Genomic DNA, 23138 nt, shown 5'->3' on the forward strand with positions numbered 1-23138 from the left:
ATCTCTCACTATGTCTGATTAATCTGTCTGAAGTCTGATGTTCGCTGCTGAGCAGGTAGTGTGCATTACAGAGGCTTTTTAGACGTTTTTCTCTCAAAGCGACGCTATGAGATCAGGGAGAGTGAACCAGAACACTAAACCTGCTTCTTTTGCCACAGTGACCCAAAAATATATATTTTTGCGGAGTATATATTTCCATAAGGAGTCTGACTGTGTTCCAACATTGCAGTGCTGGATATGTGGAGTAGTAAGAATTAATTAGCCTTATTGATTAAAGTCAAAATATTCTAAATGTCTATATAAAACTCATGTTTTATCTACAATTAACACAGAACGTAAACAATAAATAAGCTGAAACTACAGCTTTTTCTCAATAAATAACAAAGTAATCAATTAAACAAAATAGTTGCTGATTGGTTTTTGGCCACTGACCAATTATTACCTTAATAGCGACCCAACCCTACAACCCAAAACCCTGACTCTTTACACTTATCTCAACATCCTTCTGTCTAAACATCTGCATTAGACCAACACACATACACACACAATAAAAAGGGCCAGCACCAGCAAATCAGTAATTAGGTTCCGTTATCAGTAAGGGCAGCTGCTGCTACTCCAGCATCTCCATTGTCTTTAACTTATCACATCTGAAACACACAGACACAAATACACACACACAGCACACATATAGACACACACACAGCACACACATAGACACACACACAGCACACACATAGACACACACACACACACACACACACACACACACACACACACACACACACACACACACACACACACACACACACACACACACACACACACACACACACACACACACAGACACACACATCTCAGCTATCACCAAAGACCACAAAGCAGAAACTGAAGCATCAACGTTGGGAAAGTATCCCCAGCGCTGAGCTGTGGAATAAATGTTCCTGTGAGGCAGAGAGATCCTCTCTACCCACGCACAGCCTGACAGAGACATTGAGTCCACTTTGCATCTACCCACTATGGCACCCATAGCCTCTCCAGTCTCTCTCAATTTGTCTGCATGCTATTAGGGGCCACACATCAATAAATATCTCAATTCCTCTCCTTTTTTTATCACACAGTCATTAGATTATCAGATCAGGCAGCAGCAGCATTATTCCCTGACTTCTCCTCTAAGCGGTGTGCCACTGTGATTAAAGCCTGATGATGATGAGGCAGCTTAATACCGACACATCAGCTCCTTCTTGATATTAGGCCTGTTTGTCCCTAATTGTAGCCTTTAAGCACATATGGGAGGAGGGGGGTGTTCCAAAAGTGTCCCCTCATGCAGCTCCATCTTCAGGCACAATCTAACTATCTGCATTCAAACAAGCCTTATGAGGTCAAACATACATAATAAAAAAGTCATGCATTGACATATCATCATGATTTAAGATTTTGGAGATGTACAGGAGAGCTCCAGTCCAGCGTGCGTTTTGTTTTGAAGGGATGGAGCTGCATCCATCACCGCAGATGTGCAGAGCTCGGTCCCTCCGGTTTAAGGTCAGGTTGCATGCAGGAGACTCAGAAAAAGCGTAATGTAAACAGCGGCTTACTTGCCAAGCTCCTCGTAAAGCTGGTATTCGTCTGTAAAGCGCGTACAAGTAGTGACTGCCATGATGTCTCCCCTCCTCGGACGGGTGCGGGTGCCGAGTCCGAAATGTGCGGTGTGTCGCTGCGGAAGGGAGGACCTCAGCTCTCAGTCTCCGCCCACCTCAAACCTCCGGACGGCTGAGTGGTTGAGCTGCATCCTGGCACACACACACACACACACACTCACACACACGCGTACACACACACACACACACACACACACACACACACACACACACACACACACACACACACACACACACACACACACACACACACAGTCCCGGCTCGACGGATTGGCAGTGGGCTCTGAGGAAAGACTCTCTGAACTGGAAATGGGAGCTCAACACATTACGTGTTCTTCTGGGTGGAGAAAATGGAAAAATTACCCCAAAAATGAAATCCATGCCTGATTGAATGCCATTTGATTAAAATAGTGGGAAGTAACTAAGTACATTTACTCAAGTACTGTACTTAAGTACTAAATTGCGATACTTGACTTGAGTATGTCCATTGTATGCTACTTTATACTTCTACTTCTACTTTTCAGAAAATGCATTTCTAAAAATGTAACTGGTGGACTATCTCAGTCACAAAAGAGTCAAATTATTTAAATATTTTACAAAAAGTAAATCATTACATGTCACTTGTTAGACGCTTTACCCAAAGCCCCACTGAGCCACAACCTCCCAACCAGCACCTTGTTTGTCTATAACAGTAAACTGCTAGATTCAACAATATTATCTAGAAATGTCACATATATAAAATATAACTATACACACAAAGGCCACTTTTTGCATAATTATTTCTTTGAGTAAGTACATTATGCTAATAATACATTTGTACTTTTACATAAGCAAGGTTTAAAATTCAGAACTTTCACTTGTAATGAGGGAATTTGACAATAATGTATTTGTACTTTTTACTGAAGTAAAGCATCTGAATACTTCATCCAGCACCGGTGATTATTTGAATCATATAATGAAGAGACTCCCTGAAGTCGATAATGACGTTACTTCTCTTGTAGCTTACTGGAGCTGCCTGTCTGAATCTCAGTAATAAAGAAGGAAATTAAAAGCTGCAGATTACATTTTATGTTTTTTGCACAGAGGAATTCAGTAATAACAGGGGGCTTTATTTAAGTGTTAATTAGGCAGGGCCGGTTTTAACTGTCAGGGGGCCACAGCGAAAACATTTGCTGTTGGCCCCCCAACTCCAACCCTGTGTAGCTAAAATATTTCATCAACTACAGACTACACAGCTGATAATGGATTACTGCTTCAAGAATCAAACTTCATTTATAATATGGAACCTGTAGGCAATATAAAAACTACTATAGCCCTGTAACCAACATTTGATTTTATAACTGGGCTATTGTTGAGTATTTTCACATTTTAAGAAATATGCTTTTTGACTTTTTTGGCAAAAACTAAATGAGAATATTGATTATACGCTAAATGAAAACACTTTAGGCACTCACTGCATCTGGACAGGAAATATTATTTTTTCATTTGTATTTTAAAAAATGCAACATATTTTGCAAAAATCTATTAAATTCAATTAAATGAAATTGCAGCAAGTAGTGAAGTTGTTTCTTTCATATCATGGCTTATCTTAAGAGGGGCATCTTGGCAATAGTAAGTGCTGTATTGGATGCCAATTTGTGTAATAACATGGAAAATAAACTCCAGGAATGTGTTACATTTCTTTTGGACAGGCCGATGAAAGAAATGCATGTATGAGGCAAAGATCTGATCTTCACAGTATCTAACAATGTCAGTCACAATGTTGCCTCCAGCTGAGACGATACAAGGCTCTCAATAAACTTTCTCCACTCCATCTTTCCATCTCCCTTTTAACCCCCATCCATTCAGCACAATATCAACTCATTCTTTCCATGTGGGAAATGGAAAGATGGATGACTGTATACACTAATTTAATTGTGAAGGCATTGTAGCACTATCCAGAGATGTAGGAGTATGTATCCAGTGCAATCCAAAAAGCAGAAGCATTGTTTTTAGCTTTAAACAGGGGATGATACACTTTCCCATTAAATCAAGCCTGAACCATTGTTAGTTTCCAGTCACAAATAACTTGTATTAAAGTGAGTGACCAGACTCCATGAAGCGAAAAGAAAGATGTGCAAAGGGAAAAGCATTCAGTTAATCAAAATGGGCAGAATACTTGTGGATTGGTGTCCAAAGATTAAAGTCTCTAAACTCTGTTTATATACTCTTTTTTTTAAAAAGGGTTCATAAACTAATGAGTGGCTTTTTATTAATTGTTAAAACATTTTTGGGTGGTTATTCACTAATAATTCATTGCAAGAAGATATTTTAGGCTGTTGGTGTATGTTTCTTCTTGGTTGAGTTGTTTTTTTTCTCTAGCTCTTTAATTTTAAGACCACTGATTAATCAGGCATTGATAAATTATCTATCATCATTTATAAAGAAGGACTTGCCTAATTATTTTTAATTGCATCTTAATAGCAAATTACTGACAAATAAGACCTTGATTTCGATTTATTAACATTATCAAACTCAATAGTTAAGCCTCATAGAGAATTTTAACTCGCAAGTTCAAGTATGATTTTTTATGTTTATTGAAAAACAAGTCTTTTATTTAAGATGTTTTTTTAATTTGGTTGTGAGGATGATAATCCAGTGAAACAGCACTAGATCCTGACATTAACTTGTTGGTAAGACAGTCATTTTCCATATTGTAAAATTGTCTATCTGCTATTCTTTTCAGAATAATGACATTAAGAGTACAACATCACCGACTTATATGAAGAAAAGACAGGTCTGAACCGGAACAAGATGAAGAGAAGGTAAACAAGATGAGTCCTTAGTAAAGTCTTCAGGTTGAAAGTGACAGATTCAACCAGTGAGAAGAAGTCAGTTTACATTCTTCTGTTTTTATGAGAAATTTCAATTTGTACTTACATAAACTTGAGTGGAAACACCAAAAACCTGATACATCTTTGGAGAGGTGTTCAATTATGTGTAAAAACAAAATGCAACAAACACACTCAAACTACCAGTGAAGAGCTAAAAACATCAGAGCTGTTAGCTTCCTGGTTTTTCTCCCACACCAGCTGTTGATCTCAATTGAAATGTTTCTTAATGTTACCATATGAACAGTGAATTTCTTTTGATTATGTCCTAAAATTTATTTCAAATTTGTGCTAAATATGGATGTAAACCTGGCTACTGATAAGACTGAATTCTTAACAGTTTTGGAGTATTGTTGTGAGAACTAAATGAAATAAAACAATACCAGAGTCCCTCATATAGGCACTGAAAAGTTTTTTAAATAAAGCGCAAAACATTTAACAAATATATCAGATATTATTCTGCCAAAACATCAAATGAGCGTATGATATAATGACAAGTCCTCATCGGTATTCCCACTCCCAACAAAACCAGCTTCAGTGCAGCTCCCACAGCTGAGGACCAACATAACTGAGCAGCAGGTAAATGTTGACTTTCCAACAGCCAGCTCTGTAAATAAACTAGCATTCAGTTCATATTTGGCTGAGTTTGGGCCGAGCTTCAGAACTGCACTGCACTGGCCGGGATGTCAAACATGGACGGGTCGAACTGCTGCCCCCTGAACGGTGAACCTTCAGCGTCCCAGCCCTTCTTCAGCATGTCATGCACCTTCTGTGGAGAAACATGGAGGGAGATGTGTGAAATACAGTATGCACCATTCAGGCTTATAAAACCCACAGTGCCATCTAGGGGTAAGTCAGCGTGATGTAACCGAACAGAAGTACACATTCTGAGCATGATAACACATTGATGCTGATTCAGACAGACAGCCCATTTGTATGAGTGGTTTAATATTATAATGTGTTGCTTTCACTACTGTACGTGGCGAGTGCTTTAATAAGATCTAACAAAACCAACAGAGTGAAACAGATCCTCTCTAGTAGAAAGAAATCATGTTGATTTTAAGAGTTTTAATCTCCAGTTAAACTTTAATGTATATCATATCAATCATTTTGACACAAAAACCTATACTTATGAATGATTAAACAGACCTGGCAGAATGAGGAATGGCATAAATAATTACCATAACAAACTTAGAAAGAGGGGATACTACATTTGAAATATATATATTTTAAAAAAGCAGCATCATTTGCTATCTACCTGGGCTGACCTGGCCTTCTCTGTCACACTCCCTCTGGAACGCCCTCCCCAGCCACATCAGAGAGTCAACCACCCTACCATGACTCAAAACCCACCTGTTCAGACTTGCTTATCCCTGTCAAACCCATTCCCCCACACCATAACTCCGCCAGTTCACAATGCCTTTTGTTCTGCATTTTCTTTCTTTGTATTGTTTCCAATTCACTCCATCTCATCTTGTTTTGTTTATTGTTTTGTAAAGTGACTCTGGGTATCTAGAAACGCTATGTATTATTAATGATTTTGTTGTGTTAAAATATATATTTGGATCTCAGTGTGAGAGGAGAGTGTAAGTGTCCCTCACAGGGGGAATTCATTCACGCGTAAACTATTCCAATCAATCACGTCAAACTTTTTAACTCACTGTTGTTATCCAGCAGTGACAAGGCTTATGTAGCAGTTATACAATGTCTGAATGAAGTTGTATGGAATTTCTTTTTTTAACCACCTGTGTCTGAATGACCAGAGAAACCTAGTTGAAATACAATATTCCCCTCGGAGTTATAGAGAAGTATAGAATAAAAATAGCAGCAAGTTTGTCTAAATTGTTTCTAAGTACATTTCATGAGTAAATGTGTGTTCCTCCAAGGCTTGAATCCCTGTTGAGTTGGGTCTTTACCATTTCATGACTCTGTGGTTTCCCCTGCAGCTTCTGATGGTAGTCGAAGGAGAGTCGGTCCAGAACAGCGTGTTCCTCTTCATCAACTGTTGCCATGGAGCGCTCACGGTTAATTTGGTTTATATCAATTTCTGCTTCTCCTTTCAGCACTGCGCTCCACCAAACCTCTGATGTCTTACTGAGGGACAGCTGGAGGTCAAAAACAATGAGGTAAATTAAATGATGTTCATTTAAAATAAAAAATGTTTAATGATGGATGAGTGTTTACTCACAACCACACAGCTCCCAGGCTCCAGACTCCACAGAGAGTTTTCAGTGTTGATCTTGTGAGTGAATTCTCCCTCCATCAGTGTTTTTTCTTCAGTTCCCTCCATCACACACACCTGCATGCTACTGGCCTGCAGATTAACTCTGACCTGAAAGCACACAGCATGTAACACTAACAACTGAAATCAGTAGAATGATAATTGAGGAATTCCTGGTATGTCAGGAGGTGGAAAACACTGCGTTTACCTGTTTGCCTTTTACAACCTTCTTGGGCACAAACACGCGGATCTCCACGTCGGTGTAGTCCTGAGACCAGCTGTAGTTCTCCCTCACAGCCCCGTTGTAAGTATCGGGGTCGGCCTGCAACTTGTCCCGACTCCTGAAACACAAATACACATGAACAACAATAATTTAATAACCCATGATATGTCAAATATGTCAAATATATCTCCCCTATTATTTGTATATTTGACATTCATAAACACTCACTGAAATGTAATTAGGATTATTATCTGATTATTCTATACTACAGCTGGGCAATTATGACTTAACATACTTTCGTCATATCAATATGTTTGAAAAATGATTCTACCAGACATAAGTACACAACCTGGATTTTGGTAAGTGGGTTCGTTAAGTCTAGTCGGCATTGTGCCAAGCGAAAGTTTTAGACGATGTGTCTCCTACTCAAGCACTGTTGGAGAAAGTCGGCTGGTATAGAAAGAAGTATGGTTGTGTGGTTACACTTTGCGGTACCACTTTACAATAAGAAAACCCCTATAAAAGGTTTTCGAATAGTTTGTAATTAATTTATTAGTTAGGTTGTGAACACTTTATAAATCATTCATAAGCTTTTATAAAGACAAAAGATAAACAGGGCAACAAGGCAACCGGTTGCTTGACATCAAGATGGATGGGGGGAGAATCAACTCAGCGAACAACAGATACCAAGGATGTTGGCTCATGAAGAAGACAAAGTAAGCTAGGTATCCAATATAAGGCTTCGTCATCCTGCCAAATAGTGAGCCTGTGTTGATGTATCAAAACGATGTTAAACTGGTTTACAATTGGTTCCTAATGATTAATCATGAGTTTACAACCTAATTAATAACTTAATTATAAACCCTTTATGAATCCTTTACAAGGGTATTCTTATTGTAAAGTGGTACCCACTTTGCCATTAGTTGTACTACAACTGTTGAGTATTAAAACAGATTGGAGCATTGGCAACTGATGGCCTCGGGTCTGTTCCAGTCTGGGTCAGTTTCTGTAGGCAGTTGGCAGATAAAATCATAAATTGTGTTTTTAGGATAAAAAAGCTCACCCTTCTGTTGAGATTGCGCTGGCTGCTGCTGCCTGGTCTCCCTGAGCTGACTGGCCTGGACCTGAGCTGTTGCTGCTGCTGCTGCTGCTGTCATCGCGCTGAAGGCTCACAGTTGCTGCTGAGGAGGCAGCAGCTGAAACATCAACAGCATCCGAGGGAGAGCTCTCCGTTTGTGCCGCCTCTGTGCTCTGCTCTACTGTCTCCTCTGCGGCCAACTCGAGCTCTTGAAGTGCAGGAGGAACACATCGACCCAGCTCTCTCCTCTGCAGCTCACTCAGCTGCCTCTCTCTGTCCTGATCTGCCAGCTTCTCGAAAACCTTAAATGTCTATAACAGAAAATAAAAGATTATAACAGGTCAAGGCATGAATTTCAGTAGTTGTTTTTTAATCACTTTATTAAGATAGGAGGAATTAAATTGCTGGCTTTTGGCTCACTGTAGTCCAATATCTAAATCTAAACCTGAGATTTAAATCTATAGTTAAATTAGTTTCTCCATGCTAAAACTATAATGCAGTCTATTACAAAAGTCCTGCAAATAAATACTCTCTTAAATAAAGTTTTAATGTTCAGTGTATGTTCTTATTTTGTAGGATCGGGGTTCTGTTGAACTGGATTGCATTACAACGAGTTCTGTTATTTAGCCTATTCTAATTGATATTAATGTATTTCATATGAATAAAAACAACTCTCAATTCATCTATAGATATCACAATCCTCAATCCAAAACATTACGTCAGAGAAAAGCAGGTCATGAAAATGTAATCCAGTAATCTAACTGAATTCATGTTTCGTATATAGCAAAGGTTTAAAAGTTAAATAGCCATGTTGCTATGACACTAAAAACACCAGTGTGTTTACTAGCTTCACCTTGAGCACCATCTTCTCCGCCACGCCGGGGGGAAGCCCATCTTGTCGTTTGGACCTGCCAGCAGGCGATAATAGTCCGTTTTGCGATACAGAAACCCAAAATAGACCTGAAGAAAGTCCTGAATGTTTCCAACGTGCTGCAGGATCCCGAGCAGAGCGTTGTCGTACATCTCTGTCATCTGCAGAGGCGACGCCATCGCTGCTTTCAATGTTTGACCGTGTTCACTTACGTTTAAGATACGCCAAAAAGCGAGTTGTAACCTAGATTTAAACTTATTGTGTCCACAAATATTAGTTTATGAATAAGTAAGACTCGCTTCTTAACGCCTGATTCTCTTTCCAGAACAATAATAACACTTCCGGTCATGGATTATCAAAATAAGTGCACCGTCTTCACAAACAAGTACACTTTGACCCATTTAATTACATAAAGCCTACAAACATAAGTATTAAGACATATACGTCTACTGTGTAAAATTTAAAATGACTAATGCCTATAAAAAATATATTATTGAAACCAAAACGTTGTCTAAATGGTTTATTTTTTCTCTATCCGGTTAATACAGCTCAACAGTCGTCCGGTAGAAACAGATGCATAACTGTCGGATAAACAGTTCCAATGTCCAGGCATAGTTTACCGGAAAAATAGCAAATTGGCCATTCTAACACGATATATAATCACTGCAGTGTTGCAATTTAATTCAATAGTTAAAATTGTATAGGATGATAACAAATTAATGTAATAAGCTCCCAACATTGTAATATTAAAAAAAAACATGGCGGCGGCGTCCTTGAGCACACGGAGCGCGATGCTGCTGGTGAGTAAACTAATATTTATCTGTTTTTAAATACTTATTTATGTTGACATTGTGACATATCGGTTTTCTATGGTGTATTCACCTGTACAGTTTGAAAGGGGGTTCATTAAATGCTAATAGTTCAATGTACCAGCCGCTAACAGCTTCCTGTATGTCATCTCGTTAAAAGGTTTGAAAACATTACTTTTTAACATCTATCAGATGTATTTGTTAATTAACTGTGTCATATATTCAGTTTGCATTGTACTTATCTAGATTATTCCTAATGTTTTAACACAAATATGGCGGACAAACGATGTACACATTCATATAACTGTATTCTGTACTCTATTATATATGATGCAATTAGATTAATATTCATCTTCATTAATGTGGATATTACATTTAACTGTTGTAGAAGATTGTGCTAATAAAAACTATTTTATATACTGTTGGGTAGATGTTTTGTAAAGTAAAAAGTCCAATAGTTCCCTTTGAGATGTAGTTGAGTAGAATCATAAGGTAACATAACATGGCGATACACGAGCAGATCAAACGTACTTAAATACAGTCCTTATCCACAGTAGCTACTTGAGTAATGTTACATTGTTAAATTCCACAACTGGGCAAAACAAAAGGTGGATAATCAGTTAAAGTAAACTGGGATCTATTACTGAACATCATTTCACTAGCTCAACTTATACTCTTAGATAAACCCATTAAAGCCTTCTGTTCTCAACACTCTCGCAAAAATCGGATGTTGTTTTCCTCTCATGTTGTTTCCTCTGCAGAGCGCTTTAGCCAGGTCTGGCTCATTATGCAGCCCGTCTGGAAGCAGAGCCCTCCACGTCACTGCAGTCTGCTGCAAGGTGAACACTGAGCTCGAGACATAATCAACGTTAAAAAGCTCTCTAGACCGTCTTAAGAGTGCTGTTTTTTTTACTGACCATCTCTCTTTTGCTTTTCTTTTTTCTTATAAGAATCATGCAGCTAGGGTCCGAGTGGGGAAAGGAGACAAACCTGTCACCTACGAGCAAGCACATCCACCTCATTACATAGGCCACCGCAAAGGATGGCTGTCACTGCACACCAGTAAGTATGACCACAATTTAAAGAGTAACTTAACAGCTTGGATCTGGTGTTTCAATTATGATTGACAAAATTGCAGAGACAACTCCTAAATTATATTATTTTTAAATTTGCCATCTCATATCTTATTTATTTTACAAATTTCTCAATTATTAAAATCCAGATTGTGATCAAGAATGTATCCATGATACCTACATTCAGTAACAATATTAGTCTTTGGATTAAATGATACATTTCTCAAGACAACTCTCCTTGCTGCTACTTCCAGGTAACTTGAAAGGAGAGGATGGTGCAGCTGAACGGACCATAGAGGACGTCTTCATCCGGCGTTTCATGTTCGGGACCTTCCACGGCTGCCTGGCAAATGAGGTTGTGATCAAAAGGCGTGGCAACATGCTCACAGTGTGTGCTTTAATGCTACAGAAATTACCACCACTGAAGTTTTACTTCTTAATAGGCTATTCAGAGACACTACTGTCACACTTTTACAAATGCCCCGTCAAGTTAGAGATTCAGACCCTGCAGGATAAAGCTGTGTACAAGTACCTCTGATGGAAATGTAAAGTGCTAAAGCTGCATTTTGTTTCCCTTGTGGATATAACAACAAAAACTGAATTCTGTTCTTGTATAAAATGGTGACTTTGTTCCGGTTTCCTTTATCTTTTCTCAGTTTATCTAAACTTGACTTATCAATTTTCATTGGATTGCAGTTTCAGTGTATTTTGACTCAAAATAAAAGAATCATATCTGCAATGTCTCTTTCTAGAAATCCTGACCCAGTCACTCAAAGCTGCGATCCCGGTTAAAAGTTCAGGTGGCATTTTATGCATGTTCTACATTCTCATCACTTATGATTGAAAAGCAAGTGGCCACAGGTGTAACACCTCTTTGAAGTATCCACATGACACGTGAATTGAAATGCTACATTTGATTTGCTTTTAATTTAATCACAGTGCAAATACATTCACATTTAACGCACGTGAACCTCGTCAGTGCAAACACAAGGCACACAGGATCAAAGCGTTCATTTCATACGGTACCATGTACAATTTCCACTTTCTCACAATTACAAAATCCTTAACACATCTCAAAAGTATCACAGCACTCTTCCATCTTTCTGTTTAAAAAGGCTCAATAAAAATGACGTTATTAATACAATGTAAAATATTATAATAAATGAACATCAGGATTGAAAATTAAAAAACAACAAAAATTGTGTTCATTCTAGAGGCACACATTGGAGCAATAGTCCATCACATCATGATGTCCAATTAAAAAAAGGTTTCCGTCTCAACTCGAGTTCTGCTGAATAGTAATAAAAGTATGAGTTCAAAATATTTAGAAAAGAAATTTACCATGCATAGGTAATATTGCAAAGAGTTTCTATATGGTAAAAATGTAAATATAGCCAGCAGCAAAAGGACTGCAAACAGCATGCCTGCCTGTGTGCAAAGGGGACAAAACAACCATTAAAGCTCTAAATTGTATGTTTAAATTATACTTGTCAGAATGAGAAAAAGTGGTTTTATTGGGTTCTTTTAGTCTGTCTACTTCTTTCCAAGCTACATTTAGGGAATCAAGAAACAGTTCTGCATTCCTTGATAAATGTGCAGTTTATTATTTCTAACCAGTTTTTATCTGAATTAACCAAATAATATATTTCATTTTGATTGGTGCGCTCTAGAGCTAATTTAGGTGGATTTTATTACCTTTGAGCAGCACCAGACTAGTTGTTTTCCCTATTCCCCTCTTCTTTTTTATTGTGCTATGTGAATTTAACTGGCTGCTTTTTATGGACACACAGATATGAGTGTCTATCTTCTCATTTCCCACTCCTAACATATCAAACTATTCCCTTAAAGATGATTGAATACATCTACTGGTACACTGTGGGTACAGTGTACCAGTAGATATTTGGTTGTTTGTACAAAAATGTTTGTTAGGCATTTGAACCCTGAATAATGTAAAATACAGAAATACCTTTTTAGTTCAGTTCTTATGTAGAGATACAGAACAACAAGGAATGACTGACAGGGCCGCAGATCTGCACTATGAACTGGGTAAGGTGTTATCCAAAAATAACATATAGTAAAGTAATCATGAGATATATGAGCACAGCTTGAAAAAAAACTGACGGAACATTTTCATAGCACACATTTTGGCATGTCATTGGAAGAGAAACGCAGGTGTTACCGATACATTTAAAAGGAAATACCTGGGAAATATGCTAATTTGCTTTATTGTGGAGGGCCTTTACAAAAAACGACTTGAAATTGTTAGTGCAATCACTATATTACTTTAAGGACTATTTCTCCCTTCCCAACTAAGACACAGGCACTTTGGTTGTTGAAATTATTAAATAAACAAGATGTACAATTGTAAGAGCTTTTAGAAGTTACTGTATGATGGGCACGTTACCGCTGCACAGATCCAGGCTAGCCGTTTCCCTGTTAACCGCCTTTATGCTAACTGTAGCTTTATTATTTATCTAAGAAGTGAGTTTCAACGATATTCACAACATAAGTATCAGCAAGAAAGCACATTTCCCAAAAAAACATTTCCTTAAACAATGGCTTTTTTCTATTCAAATGTCCCAGTAAACCATGACAGAGTGACAGTGAGCCAGCATGCACAATACCAGGACCCTGAAACTGAAGCAGCTAAATAGAATCCAGCCATCATTCATCATCGAGACATGTCAAAACTTGGGAAACCTGGTTATTAAAAAGCAGGAACCAGCTATCATACTTGTGGTAAAAGGCGACAAAACAGTCAGATAAACCGAACCCGTCTTCCACTGAAAGCCTGAAGCAGTGTGTGTTTGGCAGCACGTTGACTCTGCTTTACTTGACGTCACGGCAGCTGTCGCCCTGACAGGACTGGAGCTTTATGAGGCGCTGGTTCATCGCCTGCAGGACGGCCGGATCCACCGACTTCACGATGTTATCCAGCTGGTGGGGGTCTGACGCCAGGTTGTACACTTCTACAAATGACTGGTGAAACACACAGAGGAAACACAGGGCTGAGCTTCTTCACATTTGCTATAATACAAATCCTTCATCCATGCAGTGGTGGAAGAGATATTCAGATCCTTTTGGATGAAAGTACAACAACCACACTGTGATAATACTTCACTATAGATTAAATTCCTGCATGTAAAACCTTTATTAAGTAAAAGTATGTAGCAAAACACACTTTAAGGATGAAAAGAAAAAGCAGTCTTAAAGCAGTTTACTATTAGATATGATGTCTTATGGTTCATATAAATGCTGCATTAAAGTGTATGTTGCATTTTACAACTGTCGATGCTAAAAGCTATGTAATTTAAACTCCTGAAATACTGTAATTTCCAGCAATGCCTGCTATTTTATTATATCATAGGATTTTTGGCAGTGCTTCCTTTTAAAAATATGCCTTTTTTTTATGACAATGCAGTCCCCTGCAAATCCACAAGGGTTATATATCGTTTATTTAGCTTAAGAAGTAGAAGATAAAGAAACCCTTATTCCTTCAGATTATCACAAATTTTAAAAAATCAACACATCTAGAGGTAGATAGTTTTAACTGGATAGGAAGGGCATACAAAAATTAAAATCTGAAAATTAACTAAAAGCTGTAAAGTTGCATAAAATGAAATACTCCAATAAAGTACCTCACGTGTTATTAAGAACAGTAATTGAGTAAATGTACTCGATTACATTCCACCACTGTTTGAATGTGTGTCACACAGTCAAGCTTTACCTCGCTGTCTGCAAACTCGCAGTACTGCAGGTTTTGTTCTTTGTTGAGGGTCCTGACACAGGCGTAGGTGTTGTTGTAGGCGTCTTCACACACACAGTCCGGGAAACATTGCTGAGTAAAATTAAGTGATGAGTCAGAGCTACAGTTTTGAATTACTGTCATTATTGTTTTTGTACGTGGACACCATACACAATCCTGCCAATTGCAGAGGGTAGCCATGCAAACATGTGATTGCATATGCAAACATGTGATTAAAACACAACTATATTAAGCTAAACAACTGCATAGCTGTTCTGGAACCTTCAGTCATATCACACATTCCTCCCCTGCAGCGGTCTGAGGTGTTTGGTGTTTAAATTTCCATTCCTCTGAGCACTTTCAGATCATGAGATGTGTCCGAAAACTTGTTGCTTGTGTAAAGATCATTTCTGCATGTCTGCTGGATAAATGATTTAAACAAGTAACCAACAATTTGCGTATTGCTATCCTATTAATTATCCGTTAAACTTGACCTTGTCCTTTCTTGCTGTATGTACTCACAGAAAGTCCAGGGCCCAGTTTAGGACAAGCAGGATCAGTTGTTTCATGTCCCTCGCCGGTGTATTCAACAAGGAAAAAGGGACGTGCGGTGCCATTACGCAGCGTTGGGGCCTAATAGAGAATTATTGGTTGAAGTTATTTAAGTTTGAGAAGGGAAAAAAAGACATTAGGGAAAAGATTTAAAGAAGCAGCTGACCATCTGAGAGAGGAACGACTGCCCATCCACATTCACAGTTGTCAGGTTGACACCCGATATGTCCAGAATGGTGGGAGCCAGGTCAATATTCAACACTGGAGCCTGAAAGATCAATAAAGAAATAATTGAACTATTACTATTACTTATGGATTATCCAACAAAAAAAAAGTTTGTGTGTGCTCATGTAAGACCTGCAGTGTCTGGTTTGGTTTGATGCCAGGACCGCGGACCATGAGCGGGACCCGGATGTCGAATTCATACAGCTGCCTTTTGTCAATAGGCAAAGAGAACTGACCTGTGAACAGTGAAGATTACTGTGAGGTAGCACACAGACAGGAAGTGCATCCCATTGATTTATAGGACGGGCGGATGACGGACTCTTACCTGTGTGGTAGCCGTTGTCCGAGGTGTAGATGATGTAGGTGTTGTCCAGTTCCTTTATGCTGTCAAGTTTCTTTACCAGCAACTCCACCATGTCGTCCACGGATAACAGGGTCTGCCACCTGCAGGAGGGATCATTATTTACATGGTTTAAAGTATTATTTTTGGTCACTATATCCTATATGAAAAAATATAAAAGTATTCAACATGTGCAGAGAAATGTACGGTGGCATACAAGGTTAAGTAGATTAATGTCCAGGGTAGAATGAAAATTGAAATATGATAAAACTCTCCAAAACCAAAACATAAACTCTAAAGTGTGGTCAAAGGTGAAGGTGAGCTGTGCATGTAAAACTGCACATACTATGACATGGACATTCTTAATTCTTTGTTAAAATAACCTAAAAGTTCATTCCTATTCAGTATTTTTTGGTCCATGTAATTTTCGTACTGAAAATGTCTTTTGATATTTATGATTGTTGATTTCATTCCCATCTTGGATTCACTTAGTTTGAATGTAATCAGGGCAAAACATTTTGAAAGGTAAAAAATATTCATGGTAAAACTTGACTTACAGTAAGGAAACTGATGCATAATATGACATAATTGTTGGACATTTAAACACAATTTTTTGTTAATTAACTTTGGAGAGATATTTCAGTCTGAATCAAAGTAGATGGCTGACCAGAAGCATAAACACAAATACATGTGAGATACAGTATGTCTGGCAGTTGTACCTCTTCCTGTATGCATTGTCCAGGAAGGTGAGGGAGTTGTTTGGCATGGGGTTGACAGGCTGACGCAGCAGCCAGTGTTTGTTCTGAAATTCACAGAGACATGAATATATACATAAAAAAACAAAAAACAGTAATCTTATTTAAAAACATTTGATTATCTCGAACACACCTTCCCTGGTTTGTCAAAGCTCCCGTCTCGAGGGGCTTTGATGTCACTGAACTTCTTCTGGTACTGCGGTGCTGCCATCCAGGGGGAGTGAGGCGCCGGGGGAGAAAGCATCAGGAAGAAGGGATGCTGCGGGCTCCTGTCATCCAGGAAGTGAAGCGACCGGTTCGTCTGGAGCGAGGAGAAATAAGCAGAGACTGACTTCACAACTTATTAAAAACACATATGGACAGGCTAACACGTAACAGCCTCTTTGTTTGTTATAATCTGGATCCAATATCAGGAAATAAACGCTGTTAGTGTATCATTGTGGAAAAATAAACTTAAGAGGTGAAGAAACCAGGAGGGTTGATGGTGCATCTGTGAGTCATTATAACCATAGGATATGTAATAAGAGCTGGTCAGATGTTGCTAAACACATGTTATTAGATGTGACTGATGCTCCGAGGCCCACACTATGGATTAAATAAGGACTTTCAAGGCTCAGAAAACTTTGGATGCTAATAAACTCCGGTGACTTTTTGTCACTAATGAGATAGTAGGTTTTCTCCATGATTTTGAGCTGATTTTTTTTGTTCATGATCAGGGATTATATATAATAGTCTTTTAAACTCATGCTCAAATCCCATATGAAACACATCTTCAGTGTTATTGGTTTATGCCAAAATGTACTTTTATTTGTTTTTAGATACAGCAGGAAATGGGAAAGCGGACAACCCAAAACGCACAAAACGCTTAGGCATAACGCTTAGGCATATAAACGAGTCTTGCTTTCACACAACAAACAAATCAATCTGATGCCGACAAGTCCCCAAACTTTATGGACGTGTGATACTAGTACAAACAAAAGAACAGCAAGTGACAAGGGGAAGTACAGCTGCTCATAAACTATATTTACAGCAGAATAGGCCAACAGCTGCAGAAAACTCATCTGTCACCTGATGAGGATGACAAGCAGCAGCATGACACCACGAAGCAAGACGACACACATTTAAAGAAACAGAAAGAAGCCAAAGAACTTCAATCAAACACTGTAAAACATATATACTTAAATTACATTAAATTAAATCACCTTTTATTAATATCAGCTTGTTTCTCTTGCACTTTTAGTACAACATCTAGTTGTTGATGATTAACCTTCAACACTGCTGACTGGCAGTCAAAGACAGTTGTTGGACACATGTTGCATTTCTGAGACAGCAGCTGATTCAGACAGTTTTGAGGAGAATGCTCTTTTTTTCCTTCCTATACATCCTTACATAATTGTCCCTACAGATGTCTCAATGCATGAAATAGTGCTGATTACAGACCGGGTTCACGCAAAAGTCATTGTACTTACGATCAGGTCTGTGAAATAGTCCTTCTCATAACTGTCTTCATGCTTTTCCTCTTTGCCGTTGACTGAAAGTGTGTAGTTGTAGTACTGTGAGTTCCCCACCTGTAACCATAAAGCAATGAATGTGACCACAGAAGTACTTGGACATTCAGTATTAGTGTGCGTTTATGTGTGTGTGTTACTCACCAATGCATGCCATTGGTCCCAGCCAGGTGGAACATGACCAATCTCTCCTTCATCTTTTTTACCGTACTAATGGCAGAAAAAAAAGCTGTTAAATAAGCGTCACTAAAAAGTACGCAACAAGAGCTCGAAGCAAAACTTTGGTAGAGCATGATTTGTGGCAAATGCTATCATCATCATGATCATCATCGTCAAGCACAATTTTGTCCAAAAGTCAGGATTACTTTTTGTTTAAGGCATTCGTTTTTTCTTAAATATGTTTTAATATTTTCTAGACACACAGATTTGAAAAGTAAGAAAAGTTGTATTATAAATAATTGTATATTCTTTGTCTATGGATTACCCAGAACACTTTAATACAGGCTGAATTATAGACCATTATGGGATAGCTTGCCATGAAATGTTGTACCGACACTCATGTCCCCCTGAGGAAGGATTGTGATGACTTGGAGAACCCTGAATTTGTATTTTGATCCATCATATGGTTAACTTTTCAGTTCTAATTAGTGGATTTTTTTCCCAAACTTTTCATGTTGAACTTTAAACATGCTAAACATCTGCTTGGTAGCATTATCCCTAAGGCATTTAGCTTGTGTTAGTTGGTTACAATTAACTTTTAAAATGGGAAATTTTTATTTACCATATTTATAGCTTTTGAATATATTTGGGTTAGGTTTAAATATTTTACAAGCAGTCATGATAAAGGGTGTATGTCTTTGTTTTATTCTCTATTAAGGAGTCGGTGAATCAGTAGGAACTCAAGCAGCTTCTGCTTGAATCATAAGACCAGAATATGTAAAGCCCAGAACTGCTTATCAAGTTTACATGTAGTCAAACCTGGTTGAGATATTTCCCGGCGAAGAACGTCTGGTACTTCTGCTTATTGAGGTAGATGGGGAAGGCCGTGGACTCGGGGCCTTTCTGCCACTGAATGCTGGAGCAGTTCCCTGACAGTGAGTTGTTCCTCACCTCGTGGTTGTGGGGATACTGACCGGTCAAAATGCTGCTCCTGCTGGGGCAGCACAGCGGTGTGACGGTGTACTTCACCGGAGAAGAAGGAAGCGAGAGCAGTGATAGAGGAGGAAGAAGAATAGGGGAAACAGAAGGGGGGGGAAAAGTGACAAAAGAGAAGCATGACCGTGGAGACGACGATGTGTTCAGTTTCAACATTTTAGAACATGCGAAATCAAAGGTGACTGAAGAAAAGACACAGGTCCTTAAGAACAAAATGTATTTTCAGTATCAAAAAAGTACTCTGCAATAAAATATATCCTGTGATATCTGATTTCATTTGTCATTTTTAGAAAAAATACTGATGCGTTAATGCAAGTACAGCATTTGGTATTTCAGCTACTCAAGTTAGAGCTAGTTTTAATACTCAACCTACAGTTAGCTAGTTTACAGAGGGGTCGGCGACCTCCAAAGGGTCACCAGATTAACCTGAGGGGTCATTATAGGATTTATAGGATACTAAACCAATTACTTTTCAGTTTTATATAATATATGCTTCTTTGTGAAATATTGGATACTTTTAGCTCTTTGGGCCTCACCAAATGACGTATTTTAAATGGAACCATTTGATAAGTTTAGAGGGGGAATTACTGTGCTGACAACTCATCTGCTTATGTAATGACATCTGTGCATGCCAAGGAAAAACAGTTGGTTTAATCTTAAGCAATATATTGTATTCTATATGCATTTTGTGTGGTTTCGGTGTAAAACCTGGATTAAATGGAAATATTCACCTTAGAACTGCACTTAAGTACAGTACTTTCCACCACTAGGTACATTTAGAAGACGTACTCACAGCATTCACAAAGGTTGCTCCTGCGTCTCCTATTAAGGCTTTAGTTTTCTTCATGGGGGTCTGCAGAACAGAAACAAAACAGATTCAGAATTAAAAAGACAATTGACATGACTCCTACCATTGCAATCAGAGCCTGAAATTGGTCTAAAAAATAAAACAGTTAGTTGGTCTATGATCTCTAATGATGAAAATTGCCCATCACACTTTCCCAGAACAAAAAAAAAAGATAAAATCATGGAAGAAAAAGAAAGGCGATATACTGCTCAAAAGTCAGCAGCTGGAAATAGAACACTTATTGTCATTTATGCTGGAAAAGTTACCCAAATCCAAATTGTGCAATTGTTTCAGCCCTAATAGGTTTGATCTAAACATACAGTGTTTCTTGTGCATTCCCGCTGATATCATCAACATTATTCATTTTCAAAATGCTTAGTGGTTGTCTCTGTTCATTGAGAACAATGCAAGAGAAGAGACCACATGGAGCTGGGAGAAGAACTGTGAATTGTGGACCTGTAGACTCCGAAAAAAGGGATTACGTTTTATAATCCCACTTAGAAACGCTAGGGTTAGGAGGGATTGAAAAGTTGTCTATTGCCATATCAAATGAGTAGCACAAAGCAGTTAGCATTGCTCTGGAATCTTAGTCTACTCACTGCGCAACAGTGTGTGGGAGGCATTATTTCAACCTGTAAGTCTGCATGTGTTTCATCATGGCCATCATGCTCCTCCAGTCATGACTAGCGATGACTACCACAGAAGCAGTTTTGAGTACTTTAAGAGGTGTTTATATTATTTCTGTCTGTCTGTCTGTCTGTCTGTCTGTTCATGGATTGAAGATGTCACAGTTAGTGTCAATACCTTGCAAGATGCAGTCATCACACTTTTTACAGATGTGAAGTTAATATTAAAATGAAGGCCAAGTTTAAAGATGGGAGTTGTTTGTGCAAGGGCGCCACAAATAAGGGGGTAGGTGGTAGGGAAGTGACCATTGGCCCCCAACTTCACAACCCTGGCCCAATGTTGGCATAGCAGTGTTCAGACTTTCAGCAGTCAAAAGAGCTTCTTGCATTACAGCTGACAGTACAGTCAAATGACAGGGCAGTAGACCTTTACAACACAGCTTCAAACTACTGTATCGGAATTATATGATACAATAAGGTGATATAAAATTACTCCAAACTCAATGCTAGATTACTATAAACATACTCACAGGTGTGTATTTATTGGTAGGAGCCTGCATTAAATGTTACTATAAACCCAGACGTTTCTTTGTGATCAATTAAAAAAAAGAAAAAAGTATTTCCTTAGCGGGTCAACTCACCATCCCCCCCAGATGAACATCGTGATCGTCGGCGAGGATGAGGATGATGTTGCTCGGTTTGGCACTTTGAGCAGAGCACCTGGCGCAGCAGGTGAACAGCAGCGTGAGGAGAGTGACGGCTGCAGGGAGTCCTGTCTGCCGGCTTCCTGTCGCTCCTGATCCGCTCCTCAAACCTGCCATTAGGCCACAGCACCACCGGGCCCTTGGCTACACACACTCACACACGCCGGTGCTCAGCTGGAGCTCGGTTTCGTTTCCTGGTCAGGGGGAGGGTGTGTTGTTGGCTGAGTGTGTGCAGGCTGCGCAGAGTTTGAGGAAGTGGAGTCGAGTTCTTGGTGGTCATATGATCAGACTGATAGTGGGAGGAGTAAAGACCGAGAACACATTGTACAGCATGGAATTAGCTACTTATAAACTACAAAACTCCTTACTTTTCACTAAGTGAGGAATACTTAATACCTATCGGCACAATAATCCCATTTATAGACATAAATCTATGTTTAATTAACATTTTATAATTATGATGAATTATTATGTTAAATATCAAACATGCATCATTTAATGTAATATGATATCATAATGTTCTATTTATTTAAAAAAACGTTTTAATGAATATAAGATTATATTGCATTATATCGTATATAGAAAACATTGATTAAAATATTTCCAAATGTATTAAACTAAACTTTTTTCCATTGAATTAAGTAAGCTATTAATAGAAATAAACAAAATCATTTATTTTATGGTATTACATCATCATTACTTTTACAAATATTATCATCTAAATGCAGAATATAATATTGTTTATCAAATATTACATTATATGTTATTTTGAAATGTTTTTTTATTTTATTTTGCCTTTTCAGTTTGAAAATGATGCAATGGTGACACTGCTTAAAATACTTCCATAATATGTTTGATCAATATTGGCTGACATATTGTAAAAGCATATCCATATGACGAATAGATTTTGCAGTCTATTGATTTGATTTCGTTTCAAGAAAATGAAACCTGATTATACACAAAAAGAGGATCTGAAGACAATTCAAAAAAAGATCTCCATATCTTAACTTAAACACATCAGAGTTATTATAGAGCAAACTGTTTATTTCAGAGTTTGACATATTATAATATATATAAGTTATATTCTCTTTACTTTAAGAGTTTAAAACAGAACAATCTGTATCTCATGTTTGTAGCATGTTTATGAAGATATTTAATTTACATCGTATACAATCTGCAGATCCAATGTAAACATGGCATGCAGAAAAAGTTATAATATGCCCATGACTCTTTGTCGGAGAACATTGGGTGCTAAAACATTCATGCAACCCATTTTCTCTGTGGAGCACAGAGGTTCTATCAGGTTATTATCTCCCACAAAAAGATATATGCTGATAATAAGGATAAGCCTACAAATGTATTATCATCCAAATCTGTGAGCACTTCCCTTTACTGATATTGTGAGGGGGAGCTGTAAATGGTAAACAACATTCAGATCTAAATGCATGCATTGCAGATCTTTGAGGCTGTACAGCAATGCTTTGAAAGTGAGAATAAATTAAGCGTACATCATGTATTAACAATAAAGTCAGTATAGTCATGGTCAACCATTCAAACAATGAACTCAACAAACAGCTGAAGGTGCTTTTTGCTATTATCATTAGTGACTGGGATTAACAAAGGAAGAAACATGTGTTTTTTACCAACTTCAAGCCACAATCAAGGATGGAAAGTACTATTAGTTCACGTTTATAATGTGTACTACACATTTTACTATATTGTACTTTTTATTCATTTCATGTGTTGGATAAAACAGAATAAAATAGGATTAATTCCTTGTCACTTTTGATTTTATAAATTCACTTATTTAATATTAGTGATGTTAGTGAGTGTTCATGTTTTAGGCACACACAATAGGAAATTAAGCAGCAACCCTGCATT

The 23138-nt window shown here is 38.1% G+C and overlaps 4 protein-coding genes across 5 annotated transcripts in view; 1 reads left to right on the forward strand and 3 right to left on the reverse strand.

The window, feature by feature from the left end:
* LOC134868487 (calcium/calmodulin-dependent protein kinase type II subunit beta) overlaps positions 1-1773 on the reverse strand; it is a 39115-nt gene extending 37342 nt beyond the window's left edge. The window contains 1 exon segment of the mRNA XM_063889666.1: positions 1593-1773. Coding sequence (XP_063745736.1) covers positions 1593-1654 — 62 coding nt within the window. The 5' untranslated portion in view covers positions 1655-1773.
* Positions 1774-4215: 2442 nt separating this feature from the next.
* On the reverse strand, positions 4216-9275 carry nudcd3 (NudC domain containing 3). Its single transcript, XM_063888984.1, is given in 7 exon segments — positions 4216-5294; positions 6442-6630; positions 6714-6857; positions 6955-7087; positions 8033-8358; positions 8901-8935; positions 8938-9275. Coding segments are annotated over 7 exon segments (1098 nt in total). The 5' UTR covers positions 9098-9275; the 3' UTR covers positions 4216-5183.
* A 189-nt stretch (positions 9276-9464) lies between these two features.
* mrps24 (mitochondrial ribosomal protein S24) lies at positions 9465-11539 on the forward strand. 2 transcript variants are annotated; one of them, XM_063888986.1, is made up of 4 exons: positions 9465-9718; positions 10489-10566; positions 10688-10789; positions 11055-11539. In XM_063888986.1, the coding sequence occupies exons 2-4, from the start codon at positions 10515-10517 to the stop codon at positions 11336-11338; spliced, it is 438 nt and encodes a 145-aa protein (XP_063745056.1). In that variant the 5' UTR covers positions 9465-9718; positions 10489-10514; the 3' UTR covers positions 11339-11539. The 2 variants fall into 2 exon arrangements, with proteins under 2 accessions (XP_063745056.1, XP_063745055.1); XM_063888985.1 differs by having other exon boundaries at positions 9466-9718; positions 10678-10789.
* A 160-nt stretch (positions 11540-11699) lies between these two features.
* Positions 11700-21500, reverse strand: gnsb (glucosamine (N-acetyl)-6-sulfatase (Sanfilippo disease IIID), b). The gene is made up of 13 exons (XM_063888983.1): positions 21195-21500; positions 19874-19933; positions 18904-19107; positions 18070-18135; positions 17887-17985; positions 16551-16718; positions 16382-16464; positions 15648-15766; positions 15455-15558; positions 15264-15365; positions 15068-15178; positions 14528-14638; positions 11700-13779 (listed from the first exon to the last, which is right to left on the reverse strand). Exons 1-13 carry the CDS (start codon positions 21372-21374, stop codon positions 13630-13632), a joined length of 1557 nt encoding a protein of 518 aa, XP_063745053.1. The 5' UTR covers positions 21375-21500; the 3' UTR covers positions 11700-13629.
* Positions 21501-23138: the final 1638 nt, after the last annotated feature.

This window comes from Eleginops maclovinus, chromosome 8, assembly GCF_036324505.1.
Source record: "Eleginops maclovinus isolate JMC-PN-2008 ecotype Puerto Natales chromosome 8, JC_Emac_rtc_rv5, whole genome shotgun sequence".
NCBI classification, from domain to species: domain Eukaryota; kingdom Metazoa; phylum Chordata; class Actinopteri; order Perciformes; family Eleginopidae; genus Eleginops; species Eleginops maclovinus.

Bases quoted from the DNA above. Each gene is read 5' to 3' on its own strand.
- mrps24 (XM_063888985.1), top strand. From the start codon at position 9,677: ATGGCGGCGGCGTCCTTGAGCACACGGAGCGCGATGCTGCTG. The intron at 9,719-10,488 runs GTGAGTAAACTA...TTTCCTCTGCAG, and splicing joins CACGGAGCGCGATGCTGCTG to AGCGCTTTAGCCAGGTCTGG. The intron at 10,790-11,054 runs GTAAGTATGACC...TGCTACTTCCAG, and splicing joins ATGGCTGTCACTGCACACCA to GTAACTTGAAAGGAGAGGAT.
- gnsb (XM_063888983.1), bottom strand. From the start codon at position 21,374: ATGGCAGGTTTGAGGAGCGGATCAGGAGCGACAGGAAGCCGGCAGACA. The intron at 15,559-15,647 runs GTAAGAGTCCGT...CACTGTTCACAG, and splicing joins GGACAACGGCTACCACACAG to GTCAGTTCTCTTTGCCTATT. The intron at 14,639-15,067 runs GTGAGTACATAC...AATTTTACTCAG, and splicing joins AACTGGGCCCTGGACTTTCT to CAATGTTTCCCGGACTGTGT.